This window comes from Pseudophryne corroboree, chromosome 3 (assembly GCF_028390025.1).
Source record: "Pseudophryne corroboree isolate aPseCor3 chromosome 3, aPseCor3.hap2, whole genome shotgun sequence".
NCBI classification, from domain to species: Eukaryota; Metazoa; Chordata; class Amphibia; order Anura; family Myobatrachidae; genus Pseudophryne; species Pseudophryne corroboree.
The window spans coordinates 348,477,641-348,497,132 of NC_086446.1; the positions used below are offsets into that span (position 1 = coordinate 348,477,641).

Sequence of the window (19,492 nt, forward strand, 5' to 3'; positions counted from 1 at the left end):
TGCAAGGAATTATGTATGCATATCCTCTACAATCCTCGTCAAATGATTGCTGGATATAGTTATTTCTACAAAATTGCAATTTTATTGCTCACGGTCTATGTCTAGCATGAAATTAATACATTTTTCTCTGACGTCCTAAGTGGATGCTGGGACTCCGTAAAGACCATGGGGATTAGCGGCTCCGCAGGAGACTGGGCACAACTAAAGAAAGCTTTAGGACTACCTGGTGTGCACTGGCTCCTCCCACTAAGACCCTCCTCCAGACCTCAGTTAGATTCTTGTGCCCGGCTGAGCTGGATGCACACTAGGGGCTCTCCTGAGCTCCTAGAAAGAAAGTATATTTAGGTTTTTTATTTTACAGTGAGATCTGCTGGCAACACTCACTGCAGCGAGGGACTAAGGGGAGAAGAAGCGAACCTACCTAACAGGTGGTAGTTTGGGCTTCTTAGGCTACTGGACACCATTAGCTCCAGAGGGATCGACCGCAGGACCCGACCTTGGTGTTCGTTCCCGGAGCCGCGCCGCCGTCCCCCTTACAGAGCCAGAAGCATGAAGAGTCCGGAAAATCGGCGGCAGAAGACTTCGGTCTTCACCAAGGTAGCGCACAGCACTGCAGCTGTGCGCCATTGCTCCTCATGTACACCTCACACTCCGGTCACTGATGGGTGCAGGGCGCTGGGGGGGGCGCCCTGAGGGCAATATATGACACCTTGGCTGGCAAATCTACATCATATATAGTCCTAGAGGCTATATAGATGTAAAATTACCCCTGCCAGTATTCCAGAAAAAGCGGGAGAAAGTCCGCCGAAAAAGGGGCGGGGCTTCTCCCTCAGCACACTGGCGCCATTTTTTCTTCACAGTGCAGCTGGAAGACAGCTCCCCAGGCTCTCCCCTGTAGTTTTCAGGCTCAAAGGGTTAAAAAGAGAGGGGGGGCACTAAATTTAGGCGCAATATATGTATACAAGCAGCTATTGGGGGAAAAATCACTCAGTTATAGTGTTAATCCCTGCATTATATAGCGCTCTGGTGTGTGCTGGCATACTCTCTCTCTGTCTCCCCAAAGGACTTTGTGGGGTCCTGTCCTCAGTCAGAGCATTCCCTGTGTGTGTGCGGGTGTCGGTACGGCTGTGTCGACATGTTGGATGAGGAAGGTTATGTGGAGGCGGAGCAGAGGCCGATAAATGGGATGTCGCCCCCTGTGGGGCCGACACCAGAGTGGATGGATAGGTGGAAGGTATTAACCGACAGTGTCAACTCCTTACATAAAAGGCTGGATGACGTAACAGCTGTGGGACAGCCGGCTTCTCAGCCCGCGCCTGCCCAGGCGTCTAAAAGGCCATCAGGGGCTTAAAAAACGCCCGTTACCTCAGATGGCAGACAGATGTCGACACGGAGTCTGACTCCAGTGTCGACGAGGTTGAGACATATACACAATCCACTAGGAACATCCGTTACATGATCTCGGCAATGAAAAATGTGTTACGCATTTTCTGACATGAACCCAAGTACCACATAAAAGGGGTTTTATTTTTGGGGAGAAAAAGCAGCCACTGTTTTGTTCCCCCATCAGATGAATGAATGAATGAAGTGTGTAAAGAAGCGTGGGTTCCCCCGATAAGAAACTGGTAATTTCTAAAAAGTTACTGATGGCGTACCCTTTCCCGCCAGAGGATAGGTCACGTTGGGAGATATCCCTTAGGGTGGATAAGGCGCTCACACGTTTGTCAAAAAAGGTGGCACTGCCGTCTTAGGATACGGCCACCTTGAAGGAACCTGCTGATAAAAAGCAGGAGGCTATCCTGAAGTCTGTATATACACACTCAGGTTATATACTGAGACCTGCAATTGCCTCAGCATAAATAGTGCTGCTGCAGCGTGGTCTGATACCCTGTCAGATAATATTAATACTCTAAGACAGGGATAATATTTTGCTAACATAGAGCATATTAAAGACGTCGTCTTATATATAAAGGATGCACAGAGGGATATTTGCCGGCTGGCATCCAGAATTAATGCAATGTCCATTCTGCCAGGAGGGTATTAGAAACACGGCAGTGGACAGGTGATGCTGCCTGTAAAAGGCACATGGAGATTCTGCCTTATAAGGGTGAGGAATTGTTTGGGGATGGTCTCTGGGACCTCGTATCCACAGCAACAGCTGGGAAGAAATTTTTTTACCTCAGGTTTCCTCACAGCCTAAGAAAGCACCGTATTTTCAGGTACAGTCCTTTCGGCTTCAGAAAAGCAAGCGGGTCAAAGGCGCTTCCTTTCTGCACAGAGGCAAGGGAAGAAGGAAAAAGCTGCACCAGCAGCCAGTTCCCAGGATCAAAAATCTTCCCCTGCTTCCTCTGAGTCCACAGCATGACGCTGGGGCTCCACAGGTGGAGACAGGTGCGGTAGGGGCGCCTCTCGGGAACTTCAGGGACCAGTGGGCTTGCCCACAGGTGGATCCCTACGTTCTGCAAATAGTATCACAGGGATACAGGCTGGAGTTCGAGGCGACTCCCCCTCGCCGTTACCTCACATCAGCTTTGCCTGCTGTCCTCGGAGAAAGGTAGTACTGGCGGCAATTCACAAGCTGTACTTCCAGCAGGTGAAATCAAGGTACCCCTCCAACAAGGCCGGGGGTACTATTCCAAAATGTTGTGGTACCGAAACCAGACGTTCGGTGAGACCCATTCTAAAATTGAAAGCCTTGAACACTTATATACGAAGGTTCAAGTTCAAAATGGAATCGCTCAGGGCGATTATTGCAAGCCTGGAGAATTTCATGGTATCACTGGACATCAAGGATGATTACCTGCATGTCCCTATTTACCCTCTTCACCAGGAGTACCTCAATATTGTGGTACAGGATTGTCATTACCAATTCCAGACGTTGCCCTGTCCCCGGCACCGAGGTATTTACCAAGGTAATGGCCGAAATAATTATCCCGTACTTGGACGATCTCCTTATAAAGGCGAGGTCCAGGGAGCAGTTGTACGTCGGAGTAGCACTATCTCGGGAAGTGCTACAACAGCACGGCTGGATTCTGAATATTCCAAAGTCGCAGCTGGTTCCTACGACGCGTCTACTGTTCCTGGGTATGGTTCTGGACACAGAACAGGATAAAAAGGGTTTCTCCCGGAGGAGAAGTCCAAGGAGTTGTTGTCTCTAGACAGAGACCTCCTAATACGTATACAGGTGTCGGTGCATCAATGCACGCGAGCACTGGGAAAGATGGTAGCTTCTTACGAAGAAATTCCATTCGCCAGGTCCCATGCAAGGACAGTGGGATCTGTTGGACAAGTGGTCCGGGTCGCATCTTCAGATGCATCGGCAGTTAACCCTGTCTCTAAGGGTCAGGGTGTCGCTGTGGTGGTGGCTGCAGAGTGCTCATCTTCAAGGGGGCCGCAGATTCGGCATACAGGACTGGGTCCTGGTGACCACGGATGCCAGCCTTCGAGGCTGGGGGGCAGTCACACAGGGAAGGAACTTCCAAGGCTATGGAAAAGTCAGGAGACTTCCCTACACATAAATATTCTGGAACTGAGGGCCATTTACAATGCCCTAAGTCAGGCTAGACCCCTGCTTCAACACCGGCCGGTGCTGATCCAGTCAGACAACATCATGGCGGTCGCTCATGTAAACCGACAGGGCGGCACAAGAAGCAGGATGGCGATGGCAGAAGCCACAAGGATTCTCAGATGGGCGGAAAATCATGTATTAAGCACTGTCAGCAGTGTTCATTCCCGGAGTGGACAACTGAGAAGCAGACTTTCTCAGAAGACACGACCTCCACCCGGGAGAGTGGGGATTTCATCCAGAAGTCTTCCAAATGATTGTACACCGTTGGGAAAGGCCACAGGTGGACATGATGGCGTCCCGCCTCAACTAAAAGTTACAAAGATATTGCGCCAGGTCAAGGACCCTCAGGCGATAGCTGTGGACGCTCTGGTAACACTGTGGGTGTACCAGTCGGTGTATGTGTTCCCTTCTCTGCCTCTCTTACCCAGGGTAATGAGAATAATAAGAAGGAGAGGAGTAAGAACTGGGTTGGCCAAGAAGAGCTTGGTAACCAGAACTCCAAGAAATGATCTCAGAGGACCCATGGCCTCTGCCGCTCAGACAGGACCTGCTGCAGCAGGGGGCCTGTCTGTTCCAAGACGTACCGCGGCTGCGTTGACGGCATGGCGGTTGAACGCCGGATCCTGAAGGAAAAGGGAATTCCGGAGGAAGTTATCCCTACGCTATTTACAGCTAGGAAAGAAGTGAACGCAAACCATTATCACCGCATATGGCGGAAATATGTTGCGTACTGTGAGACCAGGAAGGCCCCAAAGGAGAAATTTCAGCTAGGTCGATTTCTGCACTTCCTACAGTCAGAGGTGACTATGGGCCTAAAATTGGGTTCCATTAAGGTCCAGATTTCGGCTCTATCGATTTTCTTCCAAAAATTGAACTGGCTTCACTGCCTGAAGTTCAGACTTTTGTTAAGGGAGTGCTTCATAGTCAGCCCCCGTTTGTGCCTCCAGTGGCACCGTGGGATCTCAACGTGGTGTTGGATTTCCTGAAGTCGCATTGGGTTGAGCCACTTAAATCCGTGGAGCTATAATACCTCACGTGGAAAGTGGTCATTCTGTGGGCCTTGGCGTCGGCCAGGCGTGTATCAGAATTGGCGGCTTTGTCATACAAAAGCCCTTATCTGTATTTTATATGGATAAGGCGGAATTGAGGACTCGTTCCCAATTCCTTCCTAAGGTGGTATCAGTTTTTCATGTGAACCAACCTATTGTGGTGCCTGCGGCTACTTGGGACTTGGAGGATTCCAAGTTACTGGATGTAGTCAGGGCCCTGAAAAGTATATGTTTCCAGGACAGCTGGAGTCAGGAAAACTGACTCGCTATTTCTCCTGTATGCACCCAGCAAGCTGGGTGCTCCTGCTACAAAGCAGACGATTGCTCGCTGGATCTGTAGCACGATTCAACTTGCACATTCTGCGGCTGGACTGCCGCACCCTAAATCTGTAAAAGCCCATTCCACGAGGAAAGTGGGCTCTTCTTGGGCGGCTGCCCGAGGGGTCTCGGCTTTACAACTTTGCCGAGCTGTTACTTGGTCGGGTTAAAACATTTTTGTAGGAGTCTACAAGTTTGATACCCTGGCTGAGGAGGACCTAGAGTTTGCTCATTCGGTGCTGCAGAGTCATCCGCACTCTCCCGCCCGTTTGGGAGCTTTGGTATAATCCCCATGGTCCTTACGGAGTCCCAGCATCCACTTAGGACGTCAGAGAAAATAAGATTTTACTCACCGGTAAATCTATTTCTCGTAGTCCGTAGTGGATGCTGGGCGCCCATCCCAAGTGCGGATTGTCTGCAATACTTGTACATAGTTATTGCCTAACTAAAGGGTTATTGTTGAGCCATCTGTTGAGAGGCTCAGTTATATTTCATACTGTTAACTGGGTATAGTATCACGAGTTATACGGTGTGGCTGGTATGAGTCTTACCCGGGATTCAAAATCCTTCCTTATTGTGTCAGCTCTTCCGGGCACAGTATCCTAACTGAGGTCTGGAGGAGGGTCTTAGTGGGACTAGCCAGTGCACACCAGGTAGTCCTAAAGCTTTCTTTAGTTGTGCCCAGTCTCCTGCGGAGCCGCTAATCACCATGGTCCTTACGGAGTCCCAGCATCCACTACGGACTACGAGAAATAGATTTACCGGTGAGTAAAATCTTATTTATTCAGTATGTGCCCTGTTTAGTGGTCTAGAGGACATTAGCTGCTATTTATAATTCACAAGTACAAAAATAAGACCATCTTGATACTTGCCAAAGAATGAAAATGTACAGTATTTAGTGTAACACGTGATCATCACATTTAACTTTTTTACCTTTATTTTTCTTTATGCTTTTTTTTTGTTTTGTTTTTTTTCCTCAGTCGTCTCTGTGGAAGTCCTTGTCCAGCTGTCTGGCCAGATGTCATCAAATTACCGTATTTTAACACCATGAAACCGAAGAAGCAGTACAGACGAAGGTTAAGGGAGGAGTTTTCCTTGTGAGTCTAGTTATGTTTGGAACGCCATGTGTGCTCAATCTGTGTGGTAATTTGTTTCCCCCAAAATCTGATCTTGAAATGCCTAATGGTGCAGTTTTAATTTTCTCCCACTGTAGGTCATCAGAGGAATGTATAATATGAAAAGTTATTAGAGGCATATGAATGTAAATACAGAAATGAACTCTTCCATATTATTCATAGTGAAAAACCTAAAATAACTGCTATGAGCTCATACCCACATCTAATTTAATAGAATATTAGCCACTAGTAATCTGCCGTTATGTATGTATTCCTATATGCACATTCCACATACCAAGCTGTGCATTGATTAATAATAGTTCAAATGTATCCTTTACATTCCTTGCCAATGAAAGTCGTTTTACAGATCTGGTCTAGAATTACAAAATGTGTTTCTCTAATTGTCTGTGGGAGACATTAATTGCTGAAGTATATGGGTTTGTCACTTTAAGAAAAATATTCTAGGTTTGAGAACCCATTCTCTTGAAAATCTCCCTATACGGAACGGAGTACAGAGTTGCTTCTGCCAAAATTGGTCTTAGTTCTTAATGTTTTAACTGCAACTACAGTCTGCAGCATCTATACTGTCCCCATGGCAGTAGGATGCCAGGATTTGGTGAGGTAGGCAGCGTTCAGTACTTCCTCCTCCCGCTGCCTAAGGACGACAGGTCCTACCCCCGCAGGAATAAACAATTAGTACCACACTCTACTATACACTATTAGACACCGCAGCATAGCACCGCACTTGAGTGGCTTCAAGCAAGTAAATGCCACATTCCTAAGTACAAGGTCTCAGTCCTTATCTAGTTTTGGAAGGTGGGTCAGGTCATGACTGCAGAGTGAAAACCCCCTTCAATAGGCATTATCTTGTCTGTAATGGACTAGCCTCAGAACACTGAAAATGGTTTGTGCTTGGCCCTGGTGGAAATGCTAATGGTAGCTTATCACCTACTTCTTGGTGTACTTTCCACACAGGGATACCCACCAAAAACAGTGTCAAACACTAGAGAGAATAGTCCCAATATCTGGGGAAAACTTCGTCAAATGTATGGCTGCTTAGTAGATTCTGAATTTAAGATGACACTCAAGTCCTCCTATGTTTTCTATGGGCATGTCTTATTTGTTCCAAAACCAGATAGGATTGGCAGCCAGGCTACAGCAGGTAAATGGTACCTTTTTGCCTATTAATGCTCTAAGACCAAGGTATTTATTTTGCAGGATAAGCAAAGGGGTCCAGTGTCCAGAGGGCAATCCTCAGCTCCTAATGGTGGACATTATAGAGGAAAACTGTTGACTCGATGGGCAGTCTGCTAGTGCTTATAGGAACATCTTCTGGCAGTCCATTTATGTCTATTCTAGGATTAGTAGTGGTCCAGTTAAACTCCGGCACTTGGGTTAAATGTTGTAGTTTGTGGATATAACTAAGTCTCTCGAATCCTAGACCCACACCACAAGCCTTTTTTAGACCCCAAAAAAGTTTACTAGAGGAAACCATTTGGTTATTAATCATTTCAGGGGTGGATTTCTAATAAAATATACAGTATTGGTCCAAAAGTCAGATGGATATTTCTGGTCAATTTCCTGAACATCCAGCTCTGGTGAGTGGTTTAAAGATTGGTATATCTGAGGTCGGTCATAAACCAAAAAGAGAGAAACAAGTGCATGGGCGTCAAGGATGCATACTGCAATCTGTGTTTGTTGAAGGAAAAACAAAAGTACAAAATGAAAAAACAAACAAGCAAAAAAAAGCCCACTGGTAGCAGCAAGTACATCTAGATAGAACACAAGACAAACAGCCTGAGCATATATTTTATTAATTCTGCATATCAGGAAAGCCAGATTAAGGATAGACAATAACAGCTGCTTAGTCTAGCACAATAGGAGTATGACAATGAAATTCACAAACTTATAAAGTAGATATATGTTGTAAAGAGAGAAGAAAACAGACAAGAATGGAAAACAAGGCAGAGAAAGTAAGGAAGCTGGGAGTAAAGGAGGAAGGGGAGGGGGTAAGATTGCCACCATATTCACAAAGAGGTACTAGGGGAAGTGGATACCAAAGTGCGAAGTATAATCCAGTTTCTGCTGCGGGTACACTGGGCTCCACAGGGAATGACATTGGGGTGTAGAGTAGGATCTTGATCCGAGGCACCAACAGGCTCAAAGCTTTAGCCTTCTTCCCAGAATGCATAGCGCTGCCTCCTCTATAACCCCTCCTCCTTGCACAGGAACTCTGTTTTGTAGTTGGTGTCATGCAGTAAGCAGGCATACAATAGGGGGGCTGCTCCAGCAGCCCTGAGAAGAAGCTTTTAAAGAAAAATGAAGAATTCAAGGGCTGCTGCAGAGACACTGACTGTGTTAGATGTCAGTCAGACATCTCCTGCTGCAACTCCATCACCTCCCCCAGCGGTGCTGTACACTCCAGCGCCCTTGTTGCTGGTTACCTACAGCGGAGGCTCCGGTTTTCTTCCAGTTAGTCATACACTCGACTGCTGTTCTCCTGGATCGCGTGGCTGCACTCAGGGAGGAGGTAAGTGGGTCCACCCGGCGGGACCCGCTGTAAATCGTGATCCCGCGCGGCCGGTGGAAGGTGGGCCACGCACGCTGGCGTGGACACTGTGGTAGTACAGGGACCCCACTAGACCACCAGGGCAAGGGCACAGGTCGGTTTTCTCTCATAAACAGTTTATATAAGCCCACAGTACCCGGTGGTGAAGTCCAGCAGGGGGATAAGGCTTTGACCTGTAGCCCCAGCCCCAGGGCCATTTAAGGAAAATGTTCCCGCCCTGGAGCTCCATATCTCTCTCTCCCTCACTCCCTGCCAGTGTTTGGGCGCCATTAGGACAAGCTGAGCTGATCCTGGGACTGTTTGGGCAAATGCTCCTCTGTAAAGCCGCCTGCATGTCAGCACTGTGCATTTTACAAGACACTTAAGTATTCTACATGTCTGCTGACAGTGTTAGTTAAGAAACAGTGCATTTAGTCAGGGTTATATAGTACAAGTACCCTGTGATATACATCCAGCCTTTACTGTGCATTTATATTTGAGTGTATAGCTATACATAGTACTACTCTGTATTGCTAGTCCAGTGCAGTTTTATTGCATGTAATAATTTCTGCATTGTACAATGTGACTGTGTGTGTGCATATAGCTGCTGTGTGACTTCCATTTTGTGTATCTCACTCAGATTGCTATCCCTATATTCTATAACCTGAGGGGGCTAAGTGCGTCAGGTTTATCATTTAATATAGGTAGTTCACGGGATATACTCAGTGTGTATTTCTCTAACGTCCTAGAGGGTGCTGGGGACTCCGTAAGGACCATGGGGATAGACGGGCTCCGCTGGAGACATGGGCACTTTAAGAAAGACTTTAGGTCTGGGTGTGCACTGGCTCCTCCCTCTATGCCACTCCTCTAGACCTCAGTTTGATACTATGCCCAGAGGAGATGGGTGCACTACAGAGAGCTCTCCTGAGCTTCCTGTCAGAAAGTATATTTGTTAGGTTTTTTTATTTTCAGGGAGCCTGCTGGCAACAGACTCCCTGCATCAAGGGACTGAGGAGAGAGAAACAGACCTACTTCTGTGAGTTTCAAGGCTCTGTTTCTTAGCTCCAGAGGGATTGGTACGCAGGTCTCACCCTCGCCGTCCGTCCCAGAGCCGCGCCGCCGTCCTCCTTGCAGAGCCGGAAGATAGAAGGCGGGTGAGTATGAGAAGAAAAGAAGACTTCAGAGGCGGCAGAAGACTTCATGATCTTCACTGAGGTAACGCACAGCAGTAAAGCTGTGCGCCATTGCTCCCATACACCTCACACACCGCAGTCACTGTAAGGGGGCAGGGGGGGCACCCTGGGCAGCAATAAAACCTCTCCATTGGCAAAATAAGTATATACATGTACAGATGGACACTGTACATGTATATAACAGAGCCCCCGCCAGTTTTCAGGAATTTTGAGCGGGACAGAAGCCCGCCGCCGAGGGGGCGGGGCTTCTCCCTCAGCACTCACCAGCGCAATTTTTCTCCACAGCACAGCGCTGAGAGGAAGCTCCCCGGACTCTCCCCTGCTAATACACGGTGATAGAGGGGTTTTAAGAGGGGGGGGTGGCACAAATTTGGCGGATATAAAGTATAAACAGCGCTACTGGATAAACATTTAGTGTTTTTTTCCAGGGTCATATAGCGCTGGGGTGTGTGCTTACATACTCTCTCTCTGTCTCTCTAAAGGGCCTGGTGGGGAAACTGTCTTCGGATAAGAAGTTCCCTGTGTGTGTGGTGTCGGTACGCGTGTGTCGACATGTCTGAGGTAGAAGGCTCACCTAGGGAGGAGGGGGAGCGTATGAATGTGAGGTCTCCGTCGGCGATGCCGACACCTGACTGGATGGATATGTGGAATGTTTTAAGTGCTAGTGTGAACTTATTGCACAAAAGATTAGACAAAGCTGAAGCTAAGGAACAGTCAGGGAGTGAACCCATGTCTGTCCCTATGTCGTCGGGACCTTCAGGGTCTCAGAAGCGCCCACTATCCCAGATAGGAGACACAGATACCGACACGGATTCGGACTCCAGTGTCTACTACGATGATGCAAAGTTACAGCCAAAAGTGGCTAAATGTATTCGATATATGATTATTGCAATAAAAGAAGTGTTGCATATCACAGAGGAACCCCCTGTCCCTGACACGAGGGTACACATGTATAAGGGAAAGAAGCCCGAGGTAACTTTTCCCTCCTCACATGAGTTGAACGAATTATGTGAAAAAGCGTGGGAATCTCCACACAAAAAGCTGTAGATTCCCAAAAGGATTCTTATGGCGTATCCTTTCCCGCCAACGGACAGGGTACGGTGGGAATCCTCCCCTAAGGTGGACAAAGCATTGACACGCTTGTCAAAAAAGATAGCGCTGCCATCCCAAGATACGGCTACCCTCAAGGATCCTGCTGACCGCAAGCAGGAGGTTACCTTGAAATCCATTTACACACATTCTGGTACATTACTCAGACCGGCAATTGCGTCGGCCTGGGTTTGTAGCGCTGTAGCAGCATGGACAAATTCCTTATCAGTGGAAATTGAGACCCTAGATAAGGATACCATTTTATTGACCCTAGGCCATATAAAGGGTGCTGTCTTATACATGAGATGCTCAGAGAGACCTTAGTTTACTAGGTTCTAGAATAAACGCTATGTCAATTTCTGCTAGACTAGTCCTCTGGACCCGGCAGTGGACAGGTGATGCTAACTCAAAAAGACATATGGAGGTCTTACCTTACAAGGGTGAGGAATTGTTTGGGGAAAGGCTCTCGGACCTGGTCTCCACAGCTACGGCAGGTAAATCAAATTTTTTGCCTTATGTTCCCTCACAACCTAAGAAAGCGCCACATTATCAAATGCAGTCCTTTCGTTCAAATAAAAGCAAAAGAGTAAGTGGATCGTCCTTTCTTGCCAGAGGTAAGGGCAGAGGTAAAAAGCTGCACAGCTAGTTCCCAGGAACAGAAGTCCTCCCCGGCCTCTGCAAAATCCACCGCATGACGCTGGGGCTCCGCTGAGGGAGTCCGCCCCAGTGGGGGCACGTCTTCGACTTTTCAGCCACATCTGGGTTCACTCACAGGTGGATCCCTGGGCTACAGAAATTGTTTCTCAGGGATACAAGCTGGAATTCGATAGAGGTGCCTCCTCGCCGGTTTTTCAAATCTGCTCTACCGACTTCTCCCCTAGAAAGGGAGATAGTTTTAAATGCTATTCACAAATTGTGTCTTCAACAAGTGGTGGTCGAAGTTCCCCTGCTTCAGAGAGGGAAGGGATACTACTCAACCCTGTTTGTAGTAACGAAACCGGACGGTTCGGTCAGACCCATATTGCATTTAAAATCCCTGAACCTATACTTAAAACGGTTCAAGTTCAAGATGGAATCGCTCAGAGCGGTCATCGCCACCATGGAAGGGGGGGATTTTATGGTATCTCTGGACATAAAGGATGCATACCTTCATGTCCCCATTTATCCACCTCACCAGGCGTACCTAAGATTTGCGGTACAGGATTGTCATTACCAATTTCAGACGTTGCGGTTTGGGCTTTCCATGGCCCCGAGGATTTTCACCATGGTAATGGCGGAAATGATGGTGCTCCTGCGCAAGCAGGGTGTCACAATTATCCCATACTTGGACGATCTCCTCATAAAAGCGAGATCACGAGAGAAGTTACTGAACAGCGTGTCACTTTCATTGAAGGTGTTACATCTTTATTCTCAATATCCCGAAGTCACAGCTGGTTCCTACGACTCGTCTGACCTTCTTGGGCATGATTCTGGACACAGACCAGAAAAGGGTTTTTCTTCCGATAGAAAAAGCTCAGGAACTCATGACTCTAGTCAAGAACCTATTGAAGCCAAAACTAGTGTCTGTGCATCATTGCACTCAAGTCCTGGCAAAGATGGTGGCAACATACGAAGCCATTCCCTTCGGCAGGTTCCATGCAAGGACTTTCCAATGGGACCTATTGGACAAGTGGTCCGGGTCACATCTACAAATTCATCAGCTAATCACCCTGTCCTCCAGGGCCAGGGTATCTCTCCTGTGGTGGCTGCAGAGTGCTCACCTTTTGGAAGGACGCAGGTTCGGCATTCAGGATTGGATCCTGGTGACCACGGACGCGAGCCTCAGAGGGTGGGGAGCAGTCACACAGGGAAGAAACTTCCAAGGACTTTGGACAAGTCAAGAGACTTGTCTTCACATCAACATCCTGGAACTGAGGGCCATATACAACGCCCTACGTCAAGCGGAGAACTTACTTCGCGACCAACCAGTTCTGATCCAGTCAGACAACATCACCGCAGTGGCTCATGTAAACCGCCAAGGCGGCACAAGGAGCAGAGTGGCAATGGCGGAAGCCACCAGGATTCTTCGCTGGGCGGAAAATCATGTAAGCGCACTGTCAGCAGTGTTCATTCCGGGAGTGGACAACTGGGAAGCAGACTTCCTCAGCAGACACGACCTGCATCCAGGGGAGTGGAGACTTCATCGGGAAGTCTTCGCACAGATTGCAAGTCAGTGGGGACTGCCCCAGATAGACATGATGGCGTCCCGCCTCAACAAAAAGCTACAGAGGTATTACGCCAAATCAAAAGACCATCAGGCGGTAGCAGTAGACGCCCTAGTGACACCGTGGGTGTTCCAGTCGGTCTATGCGTTTCCTCCTCTTCCTCTCATACCCAAGGTGTTGAGAATAAGAAAGAGGAGTGAGAACAATTCTCATTGTTCCAGATTGGCCACGAAGGACCTGGTATCCGGATCTGCTGGAAATGCTCACAGAAGATCCGTGGCCTCTAAGACAGGACCTGTTACAACAGGGGCCATGTCTGTTCCAAGACTTACCGCGGCTGCGTTTGACGGCATGGCGGTTGAACGCCAGATCCTAGCGGAAAAGGGAATTCCGGATGAGGTCATTCCTACTCTGATAAAGGCTAGGAAAGACGTGACAGCGAAACATTATCACCGGATATGGCGAAAATATGTTTCTTGGTGTGAGGCCAGGAATGCTCCTACGGAAGAATTCCATCTGGGCCGTTTCCTTCACTTCCTACAGACGGGAGTGAATTTGGGCCTAAAATTAGGCTGCATTAAGGTTCAGATTTCGGCCTTATCCATTTTCTTTCAAAAAGAATTGGCTTCTCTCCCAGAAGTACGTGTGAAGGGAGTGTTGCATATTCAGCCTCCTTTTATACCTCCGGTGGCGCGTTGGGACCTTAACGTGGTGTTGAGTTTCCTTAAGTCGCACTGGTTTGAACCACTTCAAACGGTGGAGTTAAAATATCTCACTTGGAAGGGGGTCATGTTATTAGCCTTGGCTTCGGCTAGGTAACTGTCGGAATTGGCGGCTTTGTCTCATAAAAGCCCCTATCTGGTTTTCCATATGAATAGGGCGGAATTGCGGACCCGTCCTCAATTCTTGCCTAAGGTGGTGTCATCTTTTCATATGAACCAACCTATTGTGGTGCCTGTGGCTACACGAGATATGGAGGATTCCGAGTCCCTTGATGTAGTCAGGGCTTTGAAAATTTATGTGGCCAGAATGGCTAGAGTCAGGAAAACAGAAGGACTGTTTGTCCTATATGCAGCCAACAAGGTTGGTGCCCCTGCTTCGAAGCAGACTATTGCTCGCTGGATCTGTAACACGATTCAGCAGGCGCATTCTACGGCTGGATTGCCGTTACCAAAATCGGTCAAGGCCCATTCCACTAGGAAGGTGGGTTCGTCTTGGGCGGCTGCCCAAGGGTCTCGGAACTACAACTGTGCCGAGCTGCTACTTGGTCGGGTTCAAACACCTTTGCAAAGTTCTATAAGTTTGATACCCTGGCTGAGGAGGACCTAAGGTTTGCTCATTCGGTGCTGCAGAGTCATCCGCACTCTCCCGCCCGTTTGGGAGCTTTGGTATAATCCCCATGGTCCTTACGGAGTCCCCAGCATCCTCTAGGACATTAGAGAAAATAAGATTTTAAACCTACCGGTAAATCTTTTTCTCGTAGTCCGTAGAGGATGCTGGGTGCCCGTCACAAGTGCGGACTACTTCTGCGAGACTTGTGTATAGTTTTGCTTACATAAGGGTTATGTTATAGTTTCATCAGGTTGGACTGATGCTACGTTGTTTTTTCATACTGTTAACTGTTTAATAGATACAAAAGTTATACGGTGTGGCTGGTATGAATCTTGCCCTTGGATTAACAAAAATCCTTTCCTCGTACTGTCCGTCTCCTCTGGGCACAGTTTCTCTAACTGAGGTTTAGAGGAGGGGCATAGAGGGAGGAGCCAGTGCACACCCAGACCTAAAGTCTTTCTTAAAGTGCCCATGTCTCCTACGGAGCCCGTCTATCCCCATGGTCCTTACGGAGTCCCCAGCATCCTCTACGGCAGGCATTCCCAACCACGGTCCTCAAGGCACACCAACGGTCCAGGTTTTTGCAATATCCAGGCTTCAGCACAGGTGACTTAATTAGTACCTCAGTTATTTTTATTAAACCATCTGTGCTGCAGCCTGGATATCACTAAAACCTGCACTGTTGGTGTGCCTTGAGGACCGTGGTTGGGAATGCCTGCTCTACGGACTACGAGAAAAAGATTTACCGGTAGGTTTAAAATCTTATTTTTTCTCTGTGATTTCTAGTCACCATATACCTCTTGAATTCCCTGTTTGTGCTGATACACTGCACAGGGGGTTCTTGTCAGGTATTGTGCTGCTGACATTGTACTGTGTTGCCTTGTATTGAGCTTTCGGATATGTCAGCTACAAAGGGCATTGGTGCTGGAGCTGATCCCACATTGCGTTGTTGTGACGCTGCAGACACATTTGAGGAGAACATAGCAGCTGAGGGTTCAGGTTCTGGTGGATCCTTACCCCCAAGTGGGACTGTAGCAACGGGGGTTCAAAATGACCCACCTTGGGCTACCTTCTCCACGCTATTGAATACACTGGTAACTAGACTAACGCCCCCTATGGGACCTCCTGGCCGTTACAACCGCTTATGGTCCCTGCTGTTAAGCCGCCATGAACAGATCAACTGTCCGCTCAGTTACAGCAATTGAACCAATCACTGACTACTCAGAATTCTAACCCTCGCCTGCCTAAGACCATGGGGTCCTCTAAGCGGGCCATTACTTCCTCACAATCCACCAACGTCCCAGACTCCTTGTCTGATGAGGATGGCGTTTATACTGACCCCACAGATTCTGATCCCAATGCTTCTGATGGGGAATCTGTTTCACAGGTGGATGTTCCTGACTTGTTAGAGCTATCAGGACCATTCTTCAAATTACTGATGACCCGGAGCCTGATGCTGCCCCTAAGAAACCGGACAGGTTTAAACATCAGAAAGTGGTTAAACAAGTTTCACCTCATTCTGACCATTTAGTTGACACGCATCAGGAGTCCTGGGAAAATCCAGGAAAGAATTTCACGCCTCACAAGAAGATGCTGGCTCGCTACCCCCTCGCTGCGGAGCTAAGTAAAAAATGGGGAACACCCCCGCCAGTGGATTCGCAGGTGGTGCGGCTGGTGTATCCTCAGCTCTGCCGGTAACTACAGTCACGCGTCTGAAAGAACCGACGGATAAGCGTGTTGAGGGTTGTTTAAAGCAAATTACAGCCTGACTGGTGCTGCGCATAGGCCCACCATTGCAGCAACATGGGCTGCAGAGGCTGTTGAAGCATGGGCTCAGGAGCTGGAGGCGGAGTTGCCTTCCAGTGCTTCTGATCATGCTAGACAATGTCTGTCTTATATTGTCACAGCTTCTCATTACATTAAGGAGGTGGCTTCTGATGCCGGTATTCTGGCGGCCAAGGCTTTTACTACGTCCATTTTGGCTCGCTGGATTCTCTGGTTACGGTCCTGGTCTGTGGATCTGGACTCTAAGAAAACCCTGGAGGTACTCTCTTTTAAGGGAGACATTCTCTTAGGAGAAGACCTCAACAAGATAGTGGCTGACTTAGCTTCTGCTAAAACATCATGTCTACCTAGTACTGCTCCTTCGGTGCCGAAGGCTAAAAGTACTCCATTTTGCTTTTTTTGTCCTTCAGGGAAAGCAAAAGGTCCGGCGTACCCGAAACAGGTTCGCACTTCCAAATCCAATAAACCCAAACCCAAAAGGGCCTGGGCTGCCCGTCAGTCTGCTTCCAAAACTGAAAAGCATGATGGGGCGGGCCTCCCTCTGGGGGATCCCAAGGTGGGGGGCTGACTTCTAGGGTATACCCAGGAATGGTTGAGGGCCACTTCCGATGCCTAGATACGGGAAGTTGTCACTCGAGGTTACGCCATATCCTTCAAGAATCGCCCCCCTCATCGATTTTGCTTGACAGACGTCCCTTCGTATCAGGTGAAGGTAAAAACTCTAAATTCGGTGGTACAGTCCCTTCATTCGGTGGTACAGTCCCCCTGGCTCAGAGAGGGGTACTATTCACCGGTGTTCCTAGTCCCGAAACTGAATAGGTCCTCCCTGCCCATTCTCAACCTCAAGTCCTTGAACATATTTGTGAGGGTCTCCAAGTTTCATATATGGAAACTCTTCGCTCTATTGTTCTGGCCTTGGAACCTGGGGATTATATGTTCTCCCTGAACATACAGGATGCTTACCTGCATATTCCCATTGCAGTGCCGCATCAGCAGTACCTGAGGTTTGCGGTTTGGCAACCTCCATTACCAATTTCGGGCGTTACCTTTTGGTCTGACCACGGCTCCGCGAGTCTTCACCAAGGTCATGGCGGTAATGACAGCTGTACTCCGCCGTCAAGGGGTCAGGATCCTACCGTACCTAGACGACTTGTTGATCCTGGCAAATTCCCCAGAAATTCTCCTACGCCATCTGGATCTGACTATCCAGTTTCTGCAAGCCCACGGGTAGCTCATAAACTGGAAGAAATCTTCCCTGGTCCCTGCTCAGAGAATGGTGCACCTGGGGGGCGTTGTTGGACACTCACAACCAGCGGTTGTTCTTATCTCGGGAGAAAGTCCTGAAGCTTCAGGACAGGAGTCGATACTTCCTATCTCGTCCGCAAGTGTCGATACATTCGGCAATGCAAGTGCTAGGTGTCATGGTGTCGGCTTTCGACACGGAGGAGTATGCTCAATTCCATTTCTGCCCTCTGCAGAAGCGGATTCTTGCCAAGTGGGACGGCCTGCCTCACCGGATCAGGTCTCAAATGATCTCCTCGTCTCCGGAGGTCCGTCTGTCACTGAGCTGGTGGCTTCAGGACCAACAATTGAGCAGCGGTCGTCCCTTCTGGATCTCCAACTGGGTCCTCCTGACAACTGATGCCAGTCTGAGAGGTTGGGGCGCGGTGTTGGAGCAACACTTCCTTCAGGGTTAGTGGACCAGGGAGGAGAGTCTCCTCCCGATAAACATTCTGGAACTGCGGGCGGTGTTCAATGCTCTGAACTTGGCCCAGCATTTAATACAGAACAGACCTGTTCAAGTACAGTCGGACAATGCCACCACGGTGGCGTACATCAAGGCGGCACTCGAAGCCGCATGGCAATGAGGGAAGTATCAAGGATTCTTTAGTGGACGGAACCCCATCTGCCAGCCTTATCGGCAGTATTCATTCCGGGGGTCCTAAAATGGGAAGCGGACTTTCTCAGTCGTCAGGACGTACACGCCGGAGAGTGGAGCCTCCATCCAGAAGTGTTTCAACTCCTCGTGCATAGGGGGGGGGTCTTCCAGATGTGGACCTGATGGCGTCACGACACAATCACAAGGTTCCGGTCTTCGGAGCAAGAACATGGGATCTTCTAGCAGAGTTCGTGGACGCACTGGCAATTCCATGGAACTTTCAGCTGCTATATGTGTTCCCTCTGGTTTCACTTCTGCCCAGAGTAATAAGGAAGTTCAAGCAAGAAGTTGGAATCCTACTTCTTTTCGTTCCCGCGTGGCTCAGACGGCATTGGTTCTCAGACCTTCAGGGTCTCTCGATAGAGCGTCCCCTTCTACTTCCACAGCGCCCAGATCTCCTTGTTCAGGGCCCCTCTGTATATCAGTATTTAGCCTGGTTGGCTTTGACGGCATGGCTCTTGAAGCTTCCGTTTTGAGGCACAAAGGGTTTTCTGAGGCAGTCATTTAAACTATGTTGAAACCCCGGAAACCGTCTTCTGCTCGGATTTACTATAGGGTCTGGAATTCTTACTTTTGCTTGGTGCGCATCTAACAATCGTGACGCTTACAAGTTTAGTACGGCCAAACTTTTGGCCTTTCTACAACAGGGCCTGGACTTGGCCTTCGTCTGGCCTCCATCAAGGTTCATATTTCTGCCTTGTCGGTTTGGTTCCAGAGAAAAATTGCAAGTTTACCTGATGTTCATACGTTCACTCAGGGTGTGTTGTGGATTCAACCTCCTTATGTCCCGCCTGTGGCTCCTTGGGACTTGTCGGTGGTTCTAGAGGCGTTGCAGGAGTCTCTGTTTGAGTCCCTTGAATCGGCATACCTTGAGTGGCTTTCTCTTAAGGTAATGTTTCTGCTGGCTATTGCCTCTGCTAGACGGGTTTCGGATCTGGGTGTCTTGTCTTGTAGGTCCCCATATCTGATTTTTCACCGTGACCGTGCGGTTCTTAGAACACGTCCCGGGTACTTACCTAAGGTGGTGTCTTCTTAATGGTCTTCCAAAGAGCGGTCTTTGGATGTGGTACGGGCTCTCCGTATCTATGTGAAGAGGACAGCTCCTATCGGGAAGAATGATACGGTTTGGTTTTCACAAACGTGGCTGGCCTGCTCACAAGCAGACCTTGGCCAGATGGATTAGAATGGTGATTGCACATGCTTATGTACAGGTTGGTCGTCCAGTTCCTGCTACTATAAATGCTCATTCTACTCTGTCTGTTGGACCTTCTTGGGCGGCCCGCCGTGGTGCGACCCTTGAACAATTGTGCAAGGCGGCTACGTGGTCCTCAGTGAACACATTCATAAGCTTC

General features: G+C 48.6%; 1 protein-coding gene across 2 annotated transcripts in view; it reads left to right on the plus strand.

Annotated features, from left to right (window-relative positions):
• The window catches only part of CDK12 (cyclin dependent kinase 12), a 341,865-nt gene that overhangs the window by 252,498 nt on the left and 69,875 nt on the right, over nt 1–19,492 (plus strand). For both annotated transcript variants that reach the window (XM_063959726.1, XM_063959727.1), the window contains exon 10: nt 5,916–6,032. In XM_063959726.1, the coding sequence (XP_063815796.1) occupies nt 5,916–6,032 (117 nt within the window). The remainder of the gene's footprint in view (nt 1–5,915; nt 6,033–19,492) is intronic.